The 20,172-nt window shown below is 42.4% G+C and overlaps 1 protein-coding gene across 1 annotated transcript in view; it reads right to left on the bottom strand.

The window, feature by feature from the left end:
- The window catches only part of HLCS (holocarboxylase synthetase), a 203,602-nt gene that overhangs the window by 174,475 nt on the left and 8,955 nt on the right, over positions 1-20,172 (bottom strand). Inside the window, exon 5 of the mRNA XM_015417941.1 lies at positions 17,389-17,571. Coding sequence (XP_015273427.1) covers positions 17,389-17,571 — 183 coding nt within the window. The remainder of the gene's footprint in view (positions 1-17,388; positions 17,572-20,172) is intronic.

The raw sequence follows: 20,172 nt of genomic DNA, 5'->3' as shown, positions 1-20,172 counted from the left end.
GAAGATGTCAACGCGAGTCAAAGAGCTAAAGCGTTTCTCCGCACCTACCGCCAGAACAAGAAGTCGGTTCGCGAGTACACTCTGGAATTCCACAAGCAAGCAGCAAAGCTCCGAGACTACCCTGATCATATATTGGCTGAGATGTATCGATTGGGACTCAACGCAGACATCCGAGAAACGGTTCTGAAGACTGTCAATCCTGTCTCCCTGATGGCCTGGACCCAGGAAGCTGAAAATGCAGAGGATCGGCTCACCACCATCAAACTCGACTTGGCTGCTACGACCAACAGACCCGCCGCTGCCAGTGCCTCCAGACCCAAGACTCAACGCCTGTCGGAATCGGCACGAGAACTACGTATGAAGATGGGGCTCTGTCTCAAGTGCGGGGAGAAGGGGCATTTCGCTGTGGATTGTGGCAGCCGTCAGGTAAAAGACAAGCCGCCTACTCCGAGCCCTAAGACGCCACTGACGAGGCAGAAGGGGATGGCTAAACCGCGTTTCTCCAAAGCTCTGCAGGCGGCCCAAGGTCCGGAGGGCAACGCACCGTCTGCTGCCGAGTCCGAAGAAGAGGTGGTGGCTGAAACGGCGGAAAACGACAACGGCCTGTTGTGAGAGGCGCAAAACGACACGGCCATTCTAGCTCTGCGCCCAAGGTGGTGAGAGAAACCCCTTCCCTGTTTTTCGTGACTGTCTCGTTAATGAATCCGCTCCTGGGGACCCACGTTAGGGTGAGAGCGTTGATTGATTCTGGGTGTGGGAGGGATCTCATCAGCCCTAGAGTGTTATTGGCACTGGAAGCGGGGATAGTCCCCTTGAAGTCTCCCATCATTTTTACCCAAATGGATGGGGCACCCATGGAACCTTGTACACACGAGACTATGGCTTTGCGGTTGGGGGCTGGCGATCATTGGGAATCCAGATCCTTCATTGTCACCCCTAAATCGCAGTTCGACTTAGTACTGGGGAGTCCCTGGTTGTTTACCCATGACCCTTACATCTTGTGGGAAGAAGGGGTTGTCAAATTTGTGTCGGCTAAATGTGTAGATCACTGCTGGTTGGACTCGTGGGGGGACCAGCCGACCGCACAGTTCCCCTGCGGCGCTTTGCAGCCGGAAGAGTTAGCTTCTTTGCCTCGAGAGTATAGAGACTTGGCGAAAGTGTTTGGCGAAGATGAAGCTAACGAATTGCCCCCCCATCGCTCTACTGACTGTGCTATTGAACTTTTGCCTGACTGTAAATTACCTAAAGGTAAAATCTATGCGATGGGGCCGGCTGAGAAAGTTGAACTGCGGAACTTTATTGATAAAAACCTAGCCCGAGGTTTCATTCGCCCGGCTTCCTCCCCTTTCGCCGCGCCTGTACTTTTCCGAAAGAAGAAAGACGGGGGGCTTAGATTGTGCACTGATTATAGGGGTCTGAACGCTGTTTCTTTGTCCAATGCCTACCCCCTCCCGCTAATCAAGGACTTGGTAGCTGAGGCCACCAAGGGCAAAATCTTCTCGAAACTTGACCTCCGAGATGCATATTTCCGTGTGCGCATTCGGGAGGGGGATGAAAGTAAGACTGCATTTAATACCCCTTTGGGGCAGTTTGAGTACCTCGTTATGCCCTTCGGGCTTCAAGGGGCTCCGGGGGTCTTCATGAACCTAATCAATGAGGTCCTACATGAGTTCTTGTTCAAAGGAGTGGTCCTTTACCTTGATGATGTGTTGCTGTACTCTCAGGACCTCCCGTCGCATATTAAATTGGTGCGCCAGGTCCTTAAGCGACTTTATGAACACCACCTGTTTGCAAAGCTGTCAAAATGTGAATTCCACAAGACATGCATTGACTTTTTGGGTTATCGCATCTCTGGGGGGAAGGTGGAAATGGACCCTGCTAAAATACAGGCTGTACTTGACTGGGAACCCCCCAGGACCCGCAAACAATTGCAAATGTTCCTCGGATTCGCCAATTTTTATAGAAATTTCATCCAGAATTTCGCTCAAATTGCCCTTCCCCTGACTGATTTGCTAAAGACCAAGGGGAAGGGGTTTGATGCTACGAAACCAGGCGCCCCGCTTAAATGGTCCCCTGCTTGCGCAGAGGCTTTTGAGAAACTTAAACTGATGTTCACCTCTGAGCCAGTGCTGGCGCGCCCTGATGAAACTAAAAAATTCATTGTCCAAACTGATGCCTCGGATGTGGCAATGGGGGCCGCTATTTTGCAAGAAGGGGAAGATGGTCGTTTACACCCCCTCGCATTTGTGTCTAAAAAGTTTTCTGACGCTGAACGAAACTGGGGGATTTGGGAGAAGGAGGCGTCAGCGATCCGGCTGGCTCTCTCCACTTGGAGGCAGTGGTTGGAGGGGGCGCAACTGCCATTTGAAGTCTGGACTGACCATAAGAATTTGGAGATGCTGAAATCCCCCCGTTCTCTCAACGCTAAACAACTTCGTTGGGCGGACTTCTTTGCTAAGTTTCGATTCACTCTTCGTCATTTCCCTGGGACGGCTAATTCCCTGGCTGACGCGCTCTCACGCCTCCCACAACATGACAGTCAGCGTGAAATCATCATGGACTCTGTTTTTTCCCCCTCCCACCTGGGGGGGGCTGTGGTCACCCGTGCGCAAGCGCGCTCGATTCCGCGCTCTGATGAAACTTCGCCTTCCCTTTTCCCTGTGGGGGGGGGGGGCTGGGTCCAGAAATATATGTCTGCTTTTACTGCTGATGATGATGCCTCCCTGAAAACGTTGCCGGATTGTGTCCGTAGCCCTGAAGGTCTGATTTATTCTGGAGACAAACTGTATGTGCCTATTTCAATGAGGAGGGAGGTGATGGAGTCTGCTCACGGTTCGAAACTGGCAGGGCATTGGAGTTTTGTTAAATCTCTGCAACTCATCCGCAGACAGTTCTGGTGGCCACAGATGCGCAAAGACCTCTTGACTTTTGTTCGGTCCTGCCAAACCTGTGCCTTGACTAAACCCAGAGTGGGCAAGCCTCCTGGTCTTCTGCAGCCACTCCCTACCCCATCGAGACCGTGGGAAGTGGTGTCCATGGACTTTATTACTGATCTCCCTGTGAGCAAAGGGAACACTGTTATTTGGGTGGTTGTTGATTTGTTTTCTAAGCAAGCTCATTTTGTGCCTTTTCCTTCCTTGCCTACAGCTCAGAGGTTGGCGAAATCGTTTATGTCTCACGTGGTGAAAATTCATCAATTACCTGCTAAATTAATTTCTGACAGGGGGACCCAATTTGTTTCTAAGTTTTGGAGGGAACTTCTTTCCATTTTAGGGGTGGAACAAGGGCTCAGCAGCGCGTATCATCCTGAGACTGACGGACAAACAGAACGAGTGAATCAGACCCTGGAGCAATATCTTCGTTGTTTTACTAATTATCAACAAAATGATTGGTGTGAATTGTTGCCTCTTGCTGAATATTGTTATAACAACACTGTCCATAGCTCCACGGGCATGTCTCCTTATAAAGCTGTTTCTGGTTACGACAGCCCCCCCTCCCTTTCCTGGAGGGGATGGGCCAACGTCCTGTGGGGGATGCTGATACATGGTGTATGTCCTTGCAAAAAGCATGGCCTCTGTTATGCCAAACACTTGACGCAGCCAAGGCTGCTTACAAGACCCAGGCAGACAAGGGTAGGGTGGTGGGGTTTGATCTGAAACCTGGGGATCTTGTGTATGTCTCGACCAAGAACATTAAGATGCTGCGACCTAGCAGGAAATTGGGGTGGAAGTTCATTGGTCCATTCAAAGTGCGTAAAGTCATAAATAATGTGGCGGTTGATGTTGTTTTGCCTAAGAATTTACGTGCTCTGCATTCTGTTTTTCACATGAGCCTGTTGAAGAAGGATCCTGGCCCGTCTCCCTGGAGACCAGCAGTTACTCCTCCTCCACCTGTCATTTTGGAAGGGGATGAACATTTTGAGATCGCTGATATCCTTGATTGTAAATTGAAACGTGGTAAACTCTGGTACCTTATTGAATGGGTTGATTTCGGTCCCCAGCACCGCGAATGGGTGGAAGAAGGGGATATTCGGGCCCCTTACCTGATCCGTAGTTTCCACAGGAGGTTCCCGGACAAACCGGGAGGTCTCCCGCCCAGCCCGGGAGATCTCCCGCCCGACCCGGGAGGTGTGTTTTAAGATGTATTTTTAGGGGGGCAGTATGTCAGCAAGCTGCCATTCTGTTTTGTGTGACTTCTGTGTACATATCCTTACCCTGTTGCACCCGGCTTGTTTTCTACCATCCTGCTCCTGTGTTGGAATGCATAAGATAACTGCTGGAGGATGTGTGGGGGAGAAGATGCTGTAATGCTTGCCTATTGCTTTTCTCATGAGAACTGCACCTGTGTTTTGTCTGATGTTCTGCCTGGTTCCCATGGACTGGGCGCGCAACCGTTTCATTAGCCCGCCAGCGGGAATGTTATTCATTGGATATGTATCTGTTTGAATTTCCTTTATTATGCTTGACCTACCTGTGTATCCCCAGTTCTAACAAAGAACGTGTTTGAGTATCTCTTCAACGCTTTGAAATAAATTTTGCTTTTCTTGAAAACGTGGATTTATTCTCGATGCTTGGGGATCCAACACTATGATTTCATATGTATGCTTAGTACATCTAAGTTTCTCACCCTGAGTGTCTGACATAAAATATTTTTTACTTTAAATTAGGTTATAGCAATAGAACAATGGTATAAACTGTATAGTTTATAACTCTACAGGTATAACTCTGTATAGTTTATAACTGTACAGGTATAAACTGGTTATTTATTTAGTTTAATTTTTATCCTGCCCTCCCCGCAAGCGGGCTCAGGACAGATAACAATCACAAGATAACAATATAATTTAACTAGTTAAAACCATATTTCTGTTAAAACATGATTATTTAAATGTGAATAAAGCACTCATCATATATTTAATGTGAGAAGTAAAAACTCTTATTTTAAGAGCACATTTAGGCTAACTGCTGTGAGCAGGCATGGACTTCAGATAGCAAGAATAAGAACATCACTAAAGTCAAACTTTGAATACTGTCAATATTTTAACTATAGTTTCTCAATAAGAATTTGCTATCAGATTTCTTTGCCAAAACAAAAGACAAAAAGAAATCACACATTTAGTGTAAAAAAAAGAGGAAGATCTTCCCCTACTATCTGTCTATATTTAAGCAAAGACAAAGCAGCAGAATTCCATGAAATTCATAATGATGCTAGCTTGTTATTTCTTTCTGGGTTTCTTAAGCAGATTAAACAGGCCACACTGAATGGAACAGAGAATGTTAAACCTCTGCAGGTTTGGAAATATCTCATCTTTTGCTAGATCCTTACTACTGATTTCATAGTTAAGTAAACTATTGCCAACCTGAAAAGACTCTCCAGAGGATTCTTTATAAAACATGAAGTTTACATATTTAAAGCCACCCACCTGCTTCATGCCAGTCCCCTATGACTTTGAGATTCAAACAGATATGTGCTATGACATTTAAGGAACAAAGTTCCACACTGAACTGAATCCAAAAAAGTCACTTTCTTTAATTACTCTGTGCAGGTGGTTCAGGCATTAGGTACAAAAGAGGTAATCATATTGTTGCCACACCTCAGGTGTTGTTTGAGTCTCTAGACTCTACTCTGAAAATGTTAAAGTCATTCCAAGTATTATGAGTGTTACAGGAGAGAGAAAGTACAAAAAATTCACCTAAACTGAAATCCTGAGCATATTTACCTTAAAATCAAACTGAAATCTGTGGAGCATAATTCCAAGAAAATGTACTCAGGACTGTTGCGTAAATGGTCTTTCCTACACAACCTTTTTGGCTACAGTCATGAAAGCTATATAATTGGCTTTCCCACAACTTTGTACAGACACACAGAATATTTCTTCTACAGATGCAGTTAAAGATATTCTCTATAGCCCTGACCTGGATAGCCCAGGCAAGCCTGATCTCATTAGATATTGGAAGCTAAGCACGGATGACCCTGGCAAGTATTTGGATGGGAGACCTCCAAAGAAAACCAGGGCCAAGAGGCAGAGGAAAGCTACAAAGCCCCTTCTCTGAGCATCCCCTATGTCCCAGTAGGAGTTGCCAGAGGTCGCCATGACTTCCAGGCATGGGCATGTGCGCACAGACACACACAACAAAAACAAACAAACAAAAAAGATATCCAGTACACACTGTATGGGATCAAAGCTTGAGTTAAGGGTTTACAATTCAACATATAAATAGATAAAGATTGTAAGTAGCCATGCTAGTTCAAAAATACTAAAAAAATAGAAGTTGTGTACTACCTTATATTAATACTAACTATAAATACTATGAAAAAATGTCCTTAGAATATTGATGTATACAAAAACGGCAGCAAAGCAGAAGACTCTGAAGGAAGCAATGATTTCAAAACAGGACACAAAATACTTTAACTTTGAAGTAATGCTGGTTACATAAGTTACAAATACAAAGGATTCCACTCTAAAATAAAATTCTACTAATCTCTTTCCTTTTTATGAACGGTTACTAGGAATGTTAACCGGAATAAGCTGAATCTACTGTCTAAATTTTATAGTATTTATTTTTATAGTACCTACTTTATCTGTTGTCCAAGTAAATAAAAGGAAACAAAGAACATATGGGTAAGTCATTTTTACCATATTAAGTGATAAAAATATACAGTCTAAAGCTGAAGGACAAAGCAGCACAAACCCAACTATACTATGTGCGTTCCTATTGGATACCCAAGGGGACTCATGCACCATGGCCATGAATCAAGGTTAGACTGTTAGTTTTGTGCAGATTCTGTAAGCACTGTTGCTAAGTAAGAGGCATACCAACTGGGATCTAGCTTTATCAATTAAAGATCCAAAATGAGTTCTAGCAAAGTTGTGTATTTTTGTACAGTGGCATACTATGAGACTTGATAAGAACTCTTTGGGAAAAGATGGGATACAAATGTTTGAAAGAAGTACAGTGAGCTGTGACATCCCTGAATCAAATATCACTGCAGCCACAAGCTCACTAGAGAGTCTTTAAAAACAACATTCTCTCTGCTTAGGCTACACATGCAGCATTATTCCTTTTATTAGTTATTCACATGTGGATGCATTACGAGAGCAATCAGAATGGGAGACAGAATAGAAGAGGGTAACAACTATGACAAAGACTCCCAAACCCAGTTCAGTGAGCACTGATAGTAGGGGAGGGAAGCTTGTGTTACACTAAGTTTATCACACATCTGCAAGCAAGAAAAAAGCAAAACATAATGCAAGTCCAGCTGCCATTTGATAATATAGATAATATTATTTTTAAAAGTCACAGATTTTTTAAAAAGAAAAAAATAGACAACATTACCATTAGGACCACACATGTCTGTATTTCTGAACAAATGAAAAATTGGCAGCATTGAAAATGCAGACAGGAAAAATGAAGTCATGCACTGAAGAAAAATTCTAACTGGGAAGTTTGGACAAAGATTACTGCCAAAGTGACAGTTAGTTGGACAAGCAAAACAGATTTGAAAAACTGCAGCAAACCGTTCACAGTGACAGTAGACTTTGACAGAAAGAATAATTATAGACCGAATCAAAGACCACTTTCACACCTGAGAGGAGGGGGGAAATAATATCGCAGAATCATATGACAGGCAATAATCTGCAGAGAAGAAATGAAATAAAATCATATACAGAGAAAGAACATTTTTTTAAAGAATACAGATTAAAATATTCTACATTTAAAGAATAAATACGTATTCTTGTATCTTAAAATAAGATACTAGAAAGTCATAGAGAAAACATTTAAGATAAGAGAGTAGCATACTTTAAACAGAAAATAAATTGTAGGAGCAGCTGGCAAAAAACTTAGTAAAGGAAATGATTGTATAAATAAAAGCATCAAAAATGTTCAGAAAAGGATGGAACTATTGGCAGCTACAATTAACATGTTCTAAATAATTTACCAACAAAGAGGAAAAATGTTTAAGCAACATAAGAGACTGGAAGAAAAGACTGCATCTATTAATATTAAAAAATGAGATGTTAAAATGTTAACAAAACAGGTGGCTAGCTATAAGAAAAACAAAGGACAAATCTCCCCTAAGAGACAGAATATTTGGAGAGTCTCTGCTTGTTAGAAATAATATGGAACGTTAGATTGACACAGACCAAAGCCACTTAAGTGATTATTGATTTCTACTGGATAGGTAAGATAATTTTTGTCCTCATAAACTTTATTAATGCCATAGCTACAAAGCATTTGCTTCCTGTTCTACTAAAAAATAGTGATATTAGCACTATGAAACCCATCAAAAAGGCCACTAAATGCAGTATTTAAAAAGAATAGCATATTCCTCCTATTATGAATTTTAGAACTAATCCATCAGCCCCGGGTCCCTGCTTTTCCCTTGAATGTCACCTTATTTTCCCTCATTTTTAACATTCTTAACCCCTTCCTACAATCCATGAACATGCATGAGAGAACATGAATTTAAAATTTTATACCAACACAAAACACTACAGAAAGTTTGCCACATATACACATTCAGAACATTTATTCAAAATTGCCTGATTGCTTAACTATTTGTGGTCACAGCCTTGAGGTGTGTATAGCACATAATTTTCAGTACAATTCAATACAACCATCTTCTGAAGTTCTTGACCAGTTTGAGATTTCAAAATCTAAATAAAATCAACTCTGATCAAGTGTTTCACTTGTTTTTGACACAATGTGCACTAATAGTTACGATTACAAAAGCAGCACACTGGAGAAAAAACTAGCTCAAAAACAGCTCAGAAGTGCCATCTTGTGGCTGTAAAAGCCCACAATCCTACAGTTAGATGATACCAATCAAGACTGTTCTTTTCTAAAATGACATTTTTAACAGTTACTAAATGAAACACAACTTTGTTTAAAACATCTTCAAATAAATCAGTCACTAAAGGGTGGCCAACTTTCAAAAGTTCATCTTCCAGAAACATCACACTGCTTGAGAAAATGTTAACGTTAACTGCTGGAGGCTCCTATCAAGACTAGAAGCTGACAATGAAACTGGTTAAATTTAAAAGTTTATGCAAGTTTAATCTCAGATATTTTACAGTTGAAAAGAACAAATGTTTTAATTAATATATCAAATTTCAAAACAAAGCTGAGAATTCAGGGAGGAAGTCCGACTGAAGACAGCAAACAATTTAACTAACAAAACAGTTCTGAGAAATTAAAAATAACAATACCTCCTTGAAACCCAATTAAATTTTCTTAACTTCACCAAAGAAGGACCAACCCGGGTCTTGCAACAAGTTAACTGCAGAATCACAGGTTGGTTCTACATCTGTGACTCACTTTGGAACTAACACAATTCTTCAATTTAGAGATAATCCAGAGGATGATATAGTCATGATTCATTCCAGCATTTTCTATGCTATTTTCCTGTCTTTTTTCAAACTTTATATTGACAATTTTTTAAAAAATACAAAGCTGGCTATCCTGAGTACAAAATCAAAGTGTTATTGATGCTTCACAGAACAACTATATATTTTAAAAAATCATGTCTTCTTTCTCCTTCCAGCTAATTTCTGTTCTCTTCCAGCAGGTTCCCCTGGGGCTTTCAAGAATCAGATATATAAATTACAAATAAAAGAATTATAAATTAAAGAATCAGTTATATAAATTATGAGCTGATTTTCTTAGAAAGTATGTGAGATGGCTGGTTTGGTTACAGACCCTACACCTCCCAAACTTACTCCAACCTGAGCCTGGATAGAACAGTAGACAAAATAATTCAGCACCTATAGAGGGACAAGACTGTGCGAACAATGGCTCTGGAAGTACATGCATCCCATGCACTGGCTGGTAAAGAGTGGATGTACAGCTGCCAGTACCCTATTCCTAACAAATGGGTGGATCTGTTTTCCAAATAAATTGATCATGGATATTTAAAAAATTGCTAATCCAGGTGAAACCATTTGATCCCATCTACTCGTGAGGAAGAGGGAAATAAGCACCTACTCTCCAAAATTGAAAAATACATCAAACCTCAAACACACAAGTACAGAATGTATGGATTTTGTACTTGTTTAGAACAGGACTACTCTGCTTTAGAGAAACTTGGAAGGAAGTCACTGAGGTACATTAATCTCCAGATATACTAGAGAAAGTGCTCTCCTTCAGGAAACATGCAAAGCCTCCTTGCTCAGAAGCCCAATCCTCAACAAATTAGTACAGTTGCACAAATGATTTTTCCTCTATGCAGAGATCACAGCCTTACAGAAAAAAGTATGATGAGTGAAGCAACCATTACTGGTGCTTCCAGTTCTTTTACTGTATCAACTGTTCATTTTTTAAAATATATATATATATATTACCGCATTTCTACCCCGCCCTCCCCGCGAGCGGGCTCAGGGCGGCTTACAATAGGGCACCATGTGCCAAAACATAAAACAGCATAAAAACAGGATAAAACAATCAACATTAAAGTGCTCAATGGTTACAATCAAAATCTAACAAGATGGAATCAAATTTACAAGATGGACTCCCCAGAATTTTACATAACAATAGGGAGGTTAAATACCCATGGTTGTTACTCGGCCCCATCCAGCGGTACTGACTACAGCAATGTCATGGTTGATCTGTGGTCAGAAGATCCTGGCGGAGTGACAGGAATTTATCTGCAAAATAATTCACAAATGCCTCACAGCCAATAGCCAATTCCCTACCATTTTGCTTGCGGCAATGAAGTTAAAGACCGAATAGTTCTAAAAAACTGGGCAGGGTGTGAATTCACAGATGCAATGGAGGCCTCATAGAAATACTTCTTAGCAGAGTTCACTGCCATCTCATAGACTCTCATAAATGTTCTATAAGATGCTCTTGCAGCTATGTCACGAGTACGCCACCACACCTGCTCTAGCTGTCTCAGCTCCCGCTTCAGTCTCCACAGCTCTGGGTTATACCATGGGGCTGCTTTGGTTTGAGGGTGGAGAAGGCGCGGGGGGGGGGCGATTTTGTCAATGGCTTCAGAGAGCTGGCAATGCCAGTCCTCCACCAGCGCATCCAATAAACCACCAGGGGGTAACAGATCATGCAGAGCTTCCTAAAGCCGACTAGGGACCATTTGGCTCCACGGGCAAGCATGAATACACTTTGTAATATCCCAAATGTCAGAATGTTCTCTTCTCTTCAAGTGAGAACAGAACACTGGACCTACTAAGAAGATTCCTTCTATGTGTGAATGAGAAGGATTATCCTAGTCCCACTCTCTCTGAAGGATTCATTTTGTCTGCCATCTCCTTCATGCTGCCTTCTGCAGGAGTTTTCAAACCATTTTCTTTATGTCCTCTGTCACAAACCTAATCTCTATATATTCACCAATGGCAGCCTCTTGAGCTAGGGGACACAAACAAAAAGGGAGAGAGCAGGCACACCAAAACTAAACACAAAGAATGCTGCACAGAGGCTTTCAGATGCTACCAGTTCAGAGCTCTCTAAATACAAGTACTGGAGTGATGCAAGGAAAAAACTGTGGAAGAGGTGGGAACTCCCTCCATCAGAAATGGGGAAAGTACGCTCTTTCCTGCCTCAAGGGATTATTGAGATTATTAGTACCTATCCTCAAGGGAAAATTAGTACCTATCCGTGGCCAAGCAAATAATATGTTTTCTTCTGAAGTGATGGTTCACATATGCAATTAAACGGAAATAAATATAAGGTGGACTAGGATGTCACAATTGCTTCTAAATTACTGTCAGAATGTTATCTAGATTTTAAAGGAATGTTAACAGTTGTCTTAGTAGCAGCCTGGATAGCTCTGACTATTCTGAGCTTGTCAGAGATGAGAAGTTTACGCAGGGTTGGGGATGGTTAGTATTGTATAGGAGACCACCAAAGAAGACAAGGAATGCTATGCAGAGGCAAACAATGGCAAACCACCTCTGTTACCCTCTTGCCTTGAAAACTTCATGAGATGCCATAAGTCAGTTGTGATTTGATGGCAGGTTATTATTGATGGAGCTGCGGTGGCTCAAGTGGTTAAGACGCTGAACTGCAGGCTGTGGAAGGTCGGTAGTTCAGCAGTTCGAGACCCGGGTGCCGCATGACGGAGTGAGCTCCCATCTCTAGTTCCAGCTCCTGCCAACCTAGCAGTTCGAAAGCAAGAAATTGCAAGTAGATAAATAGGTACCACTCCGGTGGGAAGGTAACAGCGTTCCATGCACCTTGGTGTTTAGTCATGCCGGCCGCATGACCACGGAAACGTCTTCGGACAGCGCTGGCTCTTTGGCTTTGAAACGGAGATGAGCACCGCAACCCTAGAGTCGGATTCGACTGGCTTTCGAGCAAAGGAACCTTTACCTTTACCTTACCTATTATTGATGGCACATTATTAGCGTCTTTGCTTGAAAACTTCATGAGAAGTCACCATAAGTCAGTTGTGACTTGATGTCACATTAATTATTATATTATTATTATTATTTATCACAATCAGAAATTAGACTGCTAAATGATGAGATTGTGTTATTTGCTTAGTGCCCAGAATGTCCAAGTGTTTCTCGAGACTTCTAGGCTCTTCTCCAAGTGCTTCAATGACAACTAGCATGATGGTAACTTTCTTTTCCCAGAGGTACTCTATTCGTAGGTCTTGGTATTTCATGATCTTCTCCTGTTCTTTCTTTTCTATTCTGCTGTCTCCTGGGATTGCAGTGTCAATGATCCAAACCTTATTTCTCTTTTCCCCCCTACAATTGTGATATCAGGGGTGTTATGTTCCAGGGGTTTATCTGTTTGCAATCAGAAGTCCCAAACAATCTTTGTTTCATCATTCTCCATGATCTTGTCTGGTTTGTGCTCCTATGAATTTCTGGCTGATGGTAAGCCATGCTTCTTGCAAAGATTCCACGGCAACATAGCTGTAACTCTAACATGACGCTCTTTATTGTCAGTCTGAGCAATTTTACTGTAGGCACTGACCATGTGGTCAACTGTTTCACCCTTTACCTTGCAAAGGTGACATTTGCTGTTATCACTGGTGTTCTAAATCTTGTTTTCCTTCTATTCATTTTGAGTGCCTGCTCTTGTGCAGCTAGAATGAGTCCTTCTGTTTCTTTCTTCAAGTGCCCATTTTGGAGCCACTTCCAAGTATTTTCACTACCAACTTTATTCTCCCTGTCTTTCAAATATTGTCCTTGCAAGTGCCTTTCCTCCAGAAAAGTGAGTTTTGATTGCAAACTTTTTCAAGGAGGAGGAGATGGCAAAGACGAAGAGCTGGATTTATATCCTGCCCTTCATTCAGAGTCCTAGAGTGGTTTACAATCTGCTTCCCTTCCTCTCCCCACAACAAACACCCTGTAGGGTAGGTGGGGCTGAGGGAGCTCTGAGAGAACTGCTCTTGAGGGAACAACTTTAAGAGAACTGTGACTGACCCAAGGTAACCCAGCTGGCCACATGTGGAAGAGCGGGGAATCAAACCTGGTTCTCCAGATTAGAGCTCACCGCTCTTAACCACTATACCAAACTTTGGTTCCTATAACCTTAAATAAATCTGCCTTATACAACTAGAAGCTTCTCTTTGTTTTTCTTCATATAGATCGAGATGAGTAGTTGTGTTAGACTGTCTGTAGCTGCAAAAAAAGAGCAAGAGTCCCTGGAACATAACACCCCTGATATCACAATTGTAGGGGGGAAAAGAGAAATAAGGTTTGGATCACTGACATTGCAATCCCAGGAGACAGCAGAATAGAAAAGAACTTTGTTCTTTTGCTTCAGACCAACACAGCTACCCATTCTGCTTATTAAATAGAATGTAGACATTCATAGCTCACAATAACTCTGCGCACATGGTATCTATGACAAAGGCTAGACTACTGTAACTCACTCTATGCTGGCCTGCCCTTGAAACTGATCCAGAAGTTCCCAGTGATCCAGAATGCAGCAGCGCAAGTCCTGACGGGAACATCACAGACAGCATATATACAACCGGTGCTGCACCACCAAGTCAAGTTCAAGGTTTTGGCATTGACCTTTAAGGCCCTGAGAAGTTGGCGACCAGCGTATCTACGGGACTGTCTCCTCCAGTATGTCCCTAGGAGAGCGTTATGCTCCTTGGACAGCAATTTGCTGGTGATTCCCGGCCCCAAAGATGTCTGGCTATTCTCCACCAGGGCCTTCTCAGTCCTGGCCCCAACCTGGTGGAATTGTCTGCCAAACACCATCGGGGCCCTGTGGGATCTCATGCAATTCTGCAGGGCCTGTAAGGCAGAGATGTTCTGCCAGGCTTTTGGTGGTTGAGGATAGCGATGGTTACCATCTTGGCAGATACCCTCTTCTGTTCTCTGTACTCTCCCTTTCCTTCCTCCCCCACCCGTGAAGTGGTCGGCAGTCTGAAACTGGAAATAATTGGAATTCAATATCTGATTATTTTAGATTGTTGTTTTAATGTTATTTAAATATTTTATTGTATGTTTGATGTTTTATTATGACAGTACATCATCCAGAGCCCTGCACCAGCAGGGATTGGGCAATCCGATGATGATGATGATGATGATGATTTTATGTGTGTACAGTAATGCATAGAGAGTGGGATGCTGAAACAATAGCTTATGCAAACCCAGCTCACAGTCAAGCTGCCTCCACTTCTTGTCTATGTATGTTAACCTTATGTATGTGCTGAGACTTTATCATACCCACATTTGGGAATGTTGCTATTTGAACATTCCCGGTCATGGAGATGGAACCTAGGGGCTGTGCCCATGTTGGGGCAAATGTGCATGGGAGACAACAAGCTGGAGCCAGTCATCTTTTCTGTTGGTGAAAGTCATTTACAACCACAAAAAAGGCTATGGTGTGGATCATGGGAGTAGCATGTGTAGTGCATAGTGGATCAAGGAGAAGAATTAGGTGAAACTGAGTAAAAAACCTGGCTGAATCCAACACAGTGACAGTGTCTTCAGTCATTACTGGGGCAAGCACACTTGGTACCGTCCACAATGTCATATGTACAAGCTTAAAGTTCTTGAAGAAACTAGAGTTCTTCATTTCTGCCAAGATTTTTCTAGTGGTTACAAGTTTGTTGCAATAAATATTTTGATAACTACTGACATATAAAATTATTAATGAAAGTTTACGAATGGAGAGTATAACTAGAATGCAGATAGTTTACAAACTGGGAATATAATCAGAAGACAGATTGGAAGACTCTAAAACTCAGCATTTGGGTATTTAGATGCTTCAAAAAGCATAAAAACATATAACTTCAAAAAGAACAAAAACATATAACAATAGATATATGAGGTGCTGGCATAGAGAACCTTTTATGGATATATATCTTCTGCTTTGCAAATATTAAGGCAAAACCAAAAGAAAATGCTAAATCTCTGAAAGGATTTAAACATTACACACACACCCAAACTCACATGGATCTTCATACATTAAGTGGATTATGTGCCATCCTAAACAGAGTTATATCCTAAACACACGGACTTCAAGAGACTTTGAAAGGTGTAATGCTGGTTCAGATAGCACTGTAAGACTGTTTCACAGCAACAAATGGGGGGTACAGTGCTCGAATATGTACTTAGCTTATATACAAATAAGTAAGGCAAATGAGTAAAGCAAACCTAGAATTCAAAGATGTACTTCATGCAAGCCCCAGGGTTTTTATAACCAGTAGGATTGGTGACTTTTTCTTTTAATAAACAACTCTTAAATATTACACAGTGACTGTACAACTCTTAAATATTACACAGTGACTGTACAACCCTCAGTTTCAAAACTGGCTTTCTAAGTACAGAAACAGAATAACGAAGACCTTTTGACAGGACAGTGCAAGATCCATAGCTCTTTGGATTATGCTATTTTAGCAGCTTCAGTACTGAAGCATAACCAGAACACAACCATCTACTAAGCAGATGCAGGCAATTGCCTAGGGCTCCAGTGTCTCCCAGAGCTAGAGGGACATTAAGCTAGACCTCCAACAGTGTCACTGAATCGGCTGTGCTAGGTGGCACGTCAGGCAGATGCTTCCACTATCCCCAGATCTGGGAGGCTTGGTGCCATGTCCAGCTACTGTGTCAGGTGCAGCCACATCAACACACTTGATCAGCAGATGGGGCCATGTGCTGTCACTGGGTCCAGGAGGCATGGCACTGCAAGCAGCAGTCCCAGGCACAGTTGCACCAAGGCTCGTGGGTAGCCAATGGGACCCTCCTCTACCATCAGGTAGAGGAGGTATGGAACAGCAGCAAGACCCAGATCTAAGGCACCACTGCACCACACCAAGGCACCTAGGCAGGACCTTCTCCTAATGTCAGATTTAGGATTGGTGGCAGGGTCTATACAGAAAGCTGTAGCCCTCACCCTAGTGAGTGCAGCCTTAGTAGGGGTGCCTTCCCTCACAGGGCAGGGCAAAGTCATTTGCCTAAGGCGCCAAAAACCCTTAAGCCAGCTGTGAGTATAACTCATTAATAAACAAATAATTATATATCAAATTAATAGTTAGCAACTTATAAAATCATTGAAGTCAAACAATTAAAGTTAGTGGAAAAAACCCAAGGCTGCACCTGACACAGCTTTCCATTCACCCAAGCTATTTTCTGTATCTTTCCATATGCACTTTTCAAACAGTGTCCTCCTGTAAGCTCATCTGTAAATTCAGAATCTACTTTGGATGTGACAAGGTCTTTCCTTGCCACTGATTGAAACATGGACACAATCTTATGCAAAGTTCTTTGGGAGTAAATCTCATTGAACTTTCTTCAGAATACCCAGGACAGGGATGCATAAAATACCCTACTAGCAGCATCAAAGAGGGATGCTTGTGTATCTAATACCACCATGCCTGTATCCTCCACTGCAAATTTGATGTTAAAAAATGTTAACTGTTGATAGCCCACCTGATAATGGCAAATATTATCAGAGACCCTGTTCTACATACCCCCACCTTCTGCTATAAGATTGGGTAGTAATCAGAGACATGTCTTTCTTCATAGTGGCCCCAGCTTTAAATGTCCTCCCCACAGACCTAATTCTGAATTTTAGCTGCCATGTTACAACGATCCCATTCCACAGGGGTTTTATACTTTTAATACCTTGTGGTGCTTTTTCCACTCTGAGCCCACTGCATTACTTGAGATTTTCTACCTCTGTTCTCTCTGTGCATGATTATTTTTAGTAGCCTATATCCAGCCACCCACTTCTGACGATTTAATGGCACTTAAGTGCTTGGGAGAGGGAGCAGCCCTCCCATGACAACCTGTACTTTGCCTCCTAAATTCTGCTGAGCCTGGGAATGGAGGCGGGGGCTTAGTGGAATGGGGAAACCCACAAATGATTGGATACCTACCAGAAATTCTGCTGGACTCTTTATGTAATTATTATGATAAGGTATTTCTCTATGTTATCCTTAAATAAAACAAATGCTTACCATGTCAAAAGAGAGCAGGTAAAGAGGAGTTAATGAGGGAACTTCACTTAATCCACAGCTCAAATCAAGTAGTTTTAGTATTTCAGTAAGAACTTCATATCTGGTGACATTACTCATTTTGAGAAAATTGAAGTCATCTTGAGATCTTTTAGGCAACTTTTTGACATCCACTTCTAAATGCACCTGTGAAGATTTGGAAGGGGGAAATTCCCTGTAAATAAAACTGATTAAAGTCACTGTGTGAAATTTAGTATCACTATATCAACTCCTTAATGAACTCTTCTGTTACATTCTAAACGTTTCTCATTGTTTTATACTAATCTTTCATCACAAATCAGTGCAGAGAGAAACAATCACCAAGACTGGACAAGGACTATTAGCTGATACCACTGTTCATTTTATATTAAAATAAACCAACTAATATGTTATCATCAGACTAGAAGTTAAAAACAAGCAAAATTCTAAATCTCTTAATTTGAATATTTGAATATTTAGACTAAGTAAAACTCTTGTTTTTGCTGAATGTGGAATTCTATGACAACCAAGGGATCAATGGGCATTTAGTAACACAGCAAGCTTCCATTCAATTTAGACATGACCCTGGATTAAAGAAACAATATGCTCAGAGTCAAGTTGTAGCCCCTTGCACACCTTGAAAGACCTCTCCTAAACCTGCCCCTTCAGAATGGTGTGCCATGTGGATCAGATAGGGTTGCCAGGTCCTCCCAGCCAGCAGCCGGGGATAGAGGGGTAGGGTTTCAAGATCCAGGCTGGGAAACTCCTGGAGGTTTGGCCATGGAGCTTGGGAAGGACAAGGACCTCAGTGGGGTAAAATGCCACGGAGTCCACCCTCCAAAGCATCTATTCCAGTTCTCCAGGGGAACTGATCTCTGTAGTCTTGAGATGAGCTGTACTTCTGGGGGATCCCCAGGTTCCACCTGGAGGATGGCATCCCCAGGATCAGAGGATGAGGGACGGAAACCCACTGCAAATAACCATCACTGGCAGTCCTTAAGCAGCAGCTGGACAAACACTTGTCAGGGTTGCTCTAGGCAGATCCTGCACTGAGCAGGGGGTTGGACTAGATGGCCTGTATGGCCCCTTCCACCTCTGTGATTCTATGATCTCCCATTGTATTAAGTGAAAGTAATCTCTGATCACACAAGAGGCATTTTGGGATTCAAGCCGGGAACAACAAAACTAGCACAGATATTTTGGGCAGAGAGATAAGTGGGGGGAGAACGTTCGGGGGAAATTCGGTCCCCCCCCCCCCCAATTTTTCCAATAGAAAAACTAGGAAATTTTGAGGAGTAATTTGGAAAAACTCCTAAGATTTTTTTTTTTTGAATGCGAAAAGCCTTGTCTTGAAAGCATTTTACTTATTCCAAATGTAGAACATATGTAGAACATGAAGAAGTCTGAGGACTTATTCAGTTTTTCTAATGGAAAAATTTGAAAATTTGAGGGAGCACTTAAAGAACTCATAATTTTTGTTTGTTTTTCAGAATGACAGAAATGAAAGACAAGGTTTTACTCAAAATGTGTATTATGAGCATTTATGTAAGGTAATCTCACATTAGAGAATGATAATTTCTATGTAAACTGTAGAAATATACATCATTTTCAAGAATACTGTTTTGCTACCCTGACCTGGATAGCCCAGGCAAGCTAAGCAGGGCTGACCCTGGCAAGTACCTGGATGGGAGACCTCCAAGGAATACCAGGGCTGGGATGCAGAGGCAGGTTATTTCAAGCCACCTCTCTGAAACATCCTAGCCCCTCCAGGGGTTGCCAGAATTCACCATGACTTCCAGGCTCACAAGCACACAAAAATACTTACCAAAAATACTATTTTGCTTAAATGTAAATAATTAATATGCTATAATGTTATTATTAAAGAGTTCAGTGTTTTTAATGTTATAGTTTAACAGTATCTACATACATTGGCAGCCCTGTTTATTGTGACTGTATGAGAGTGTTTCCATCCATGTAAGACACTACAGAATTTGTTTTCTTTGTTAAGAGCTGCAGCCTCTAATCTGGAGAACCGAGTTTGATTCCCCACTCCTCCTCCACGTGAAGCCCGCTGGATGACTTTGGGCCATTCTCTCAGAACTCTCTCAGCCCTATCTACCTCACAAGGTGCCTGTTGTGGGAGAGAAGGAAATTCTAAGCCGCTTTAACATTCCTTAGGGTAGAGAAAAGTGAGGTATAAAAACCAAATCTTCTACTTACTCCCAGATGGCAAAAATTAAGATATATAAGAGGGGTACCAACAAGAATCTGCAGGGAAATTTTCATTTCCCCCTCCCCTGCCATTTGTTCATTCCCTTCCCTAAAGTCCCCATAGCCTCTCTCATTTTCATAAATCCTTCCCTCCCTCCCTCCCACCCACCCACCAGCCAGCCTATCTTTATCTGCTCTCCCTCCTCCCGCTTTCCCTCCTTCTCTCCCCCTGACAGCCTTTCCACTGGAAAGCTCTATGCAGTTCTGGCTACTAGGCTGGGCCAGGCCCAGTTGTGCAGTGCCAGAAGCTGGGTGGGGCCAAGGTACCTGATGCCAGGACTGCAGTTGGGCCAGGTAAGTGGTTTTGGTTGTTGCCACTAGGCCCACATGTGTGGTAGCTGTAGCTGCTGGGGCCAGGTGCATGATATTGATGGCCTGTACTTGCACATTAGGAGGCCCAGATGTACAGTAGCAGCCAGGCCCGGTTGTATGATGGGGAACCTGCAAGTACTTGCCAGGGGTACCTCACTTTCTCCTGGACCCCCTCCCCAATTACCT

The sequence above is a fragment of the Gekko japonicus genome, unplaced genomic scaffold (assembly GCF_001447785.1).
Source record: "Gekko japonicus isolate JY-2015 unplaced genomic scaffold, Gekko_japonicus_V1.1 scaffold242, whole genome shotgun sequence".
Taxonomy (NCBI): Eukaryota; Metazoa; Chordata; class Lepidosauria; order Squamata; family Gekkonidae; genus Gekko; species Gekko japonicus.
This window is presented reverse-complemented; position numbering and strand designations above follow the sequence as displayed.